Consider the following 2,232-nt stretch of genomic DNA (forward strand, 5'->3'; position numbering starts at 1 on the left):
AAAAACCTCACTTCTTCGGATGCATCCGAAGAAGTGAGGTTTTTACTCACGAAAGCTTATGCCCAAATAAATCTGTTAGTCTTTAAGGTGCCACCAGACTCCTTGTTGTTTTTGTAGATACAGACTAACACGGCTACCCCCTGATTCCTATGAATGCAGTGAGTGCGGGAAAACCTTTACTGAGAGCTCACACCTTATTACACATCAGAGAAGCCACACAGGCGGGCAATCCTATGAATGCACCGAGTGCACGAAAAGGTTTGCAGAGCACTCAACCCTCACTAAACATCAGAGAATCCACACAAGAGAGAAACGCCATCAATGCACTGAGTGTGGGAAAACCTCTCAATGCTCACACCTTATGAATCATGGGAGAATCCACACAGGAGAGAGACCCTATGAATGCAGCGAGTGTGGAAAAACCTTCACTTGGCGCTCAGCCCTTAGACATCAGAGAATCCACAGCGAGGAGAAACCCTATGAATGCAGCCAGTGCGGGAAACGCTTTACTGAGAGCTCACAACTTGTTAGGCATCAGAAAGTCCACAAGGGAAATGATAAATCATAAAAAACCATATTTAGGGCTGACAAATGTTTTTTTCCCCTCTAATACTTTTCCTAATTCCGACATCCAGACCGTTAAGGCTGTTTGCACCATTTGCTTCACCGTGGGCCCTCATGTGGTTTCCCACTTTTTCTTTTGCAGCTAGCCCTTCTTTGGAGTGAATCTCATGGGCCTTTCTGTAAAACTCCATAGTCCTATGACTCATGGGAATGTGTGTCCCTCCTGCCAGGAATGTCAGTCAGCTCAAGGTGTGGGAGATAAGGGTGATCTCAACTAGCTATATCAGCGTAACAATCTACCTAGGCCTCATCCCCAGTAGGATTTTCCATGGAGTTAGGTAGCTCATGTTAGCTATCCTGATGTGAAAACACAACTAATCTTACAGTAACAACATTGCTCATGTCTAGTGTCCAGGGTTCTCTAGCACGTTTCCTTATGACCTGACCCAGTCTCCGTTTCCTAGTCAAAGCCAATCTGGAGCATTACATTTATGCTCTTCCTCCCACTGCAAAGTGACTGTTAGAGCCACGGAGTTCACCCTTTGGAACAGATTGTCTCATTCCGAGTTGTTCACATGTTGAATTTGGGTGTGCTGAAGATGTTTTGAATCATTTTCCTCATTTAAAATACATTTAAATATAACAAAGAGCAGAAGCAGGGTGGAAAAAGTGTGGTTTCAGCCTCTGTGGCACCTGAAGGTGATGGGTGATTTGTAGGGATTCCATCCTGTTGCAGTGTTACCTTCTAAGTTTATCTTCTTCACATTCTGCCCGTCTACTTCCCAAAATGTCACTTGATGCAGTGTCCTCAGCTCTCAGAGGCTAATACTCTTGAAGTCTAGAAAGGAGCTGTGATGCTGTCTATCAGGTTGCCAGCTCAGACCAAGGCAGCAGCCTAATTCACTTACATGCTAAGAGAAATCAACAGAGTGTCAAAAGGTATTGTAATGTGATCAGGTCAATTCACTTCTGTGTTGGTATATTTCAGAGGAAATGTAATATAATTGTTCTCGCTTATCCATAAACCTGTTGATTGCGATAACCTTACATTATCTATGTCCCTACACTTAGTTAACCCTAAATCAAAAGCATGTGATTGTATTAGGATGAGAATTTATTTGATGTGTAAACTTCATTTCAACTAATGAAAGATTGCTTGGAATGCTCAAATGAATGCATAATGGTACTATTCTTGTATCGGGATTGGAGCCTTGGAGCGGTAAATGAAGAAGCATGCTGACTTCAAAGCATGGGTCATTGTGTTTGACACTGGGAAATCTACAAACTTAGCCCTGGTCTACACTACACAGTTACATCATCATAAGGCAGCTTATGTTGACCTAACTATGTCAGTGTACACACTACAGCCTTGCTCTCACCAACATAAGGGCCCTACTACACCAACATAATAAATCCACCTCCATGAGAAGCATAGGGGTTATGTCAGTGGAGTTAGGGTGACGCAGTATCAGTGTAGACACTGTTACTTACATCGGCTGTTGGCTTACTTCCACCGCAGCCATGAAATTGATAAGAAGGCCCAGCTCCCCAGCCAGGCTGCTGCCGGGTCTCTGCTCCAAGCCAGGCTGACACCCAGGCTCCCAATTTGGGCTGCCACTCAGACTCCCCGCTGGGAGCCCTGCGCCCCCTCCCTCCCCCCGGGCTCTC

The 2,232-nt window shown here is 44.9% G+C and overlaps 1 protein-coding gene across 1 annotated transcript in view; it reads left to right on the forward strand.

Moving 5' to 3' along the window:
• Positions 1–1,902, forward strand: part of LOC112120693 (zinc finger protein 883) — a 3,983-nt gene extending 2,081 nt beyond the window's left edge. Inside the window, exon 3 of the mRNA XM_029914352.1 lies at positions 148–1,902. Coding sequence (XP_029770212.1) covers positions 148–568 — 421 coding nt within the window. The 3' untranslated portion in view covers positions 569–1,902. The remainder of the gene's footprint in view (positions 1–147) is intronic.
• The last annotated feature ends 330 nt before the right edge of the window (positions 1,903–2,232 follow it).

This window comes from Terrapene carolina, unplaced genomic scaffold (assembly GCF_002925995.2).
Source record: "Terrapene carolina triunguis isolate 2854851 unplaced genomic scaffold, T_m_triunguis-2.0 Scaffold35338, whole genome shotgun sequence".
In the NCBI taxonomy this organism is placed as follows: Eukaryota; Metazoa; Chordata; order Testudines; family Emydidae; genus Terrapene; species Terrapene triunguis.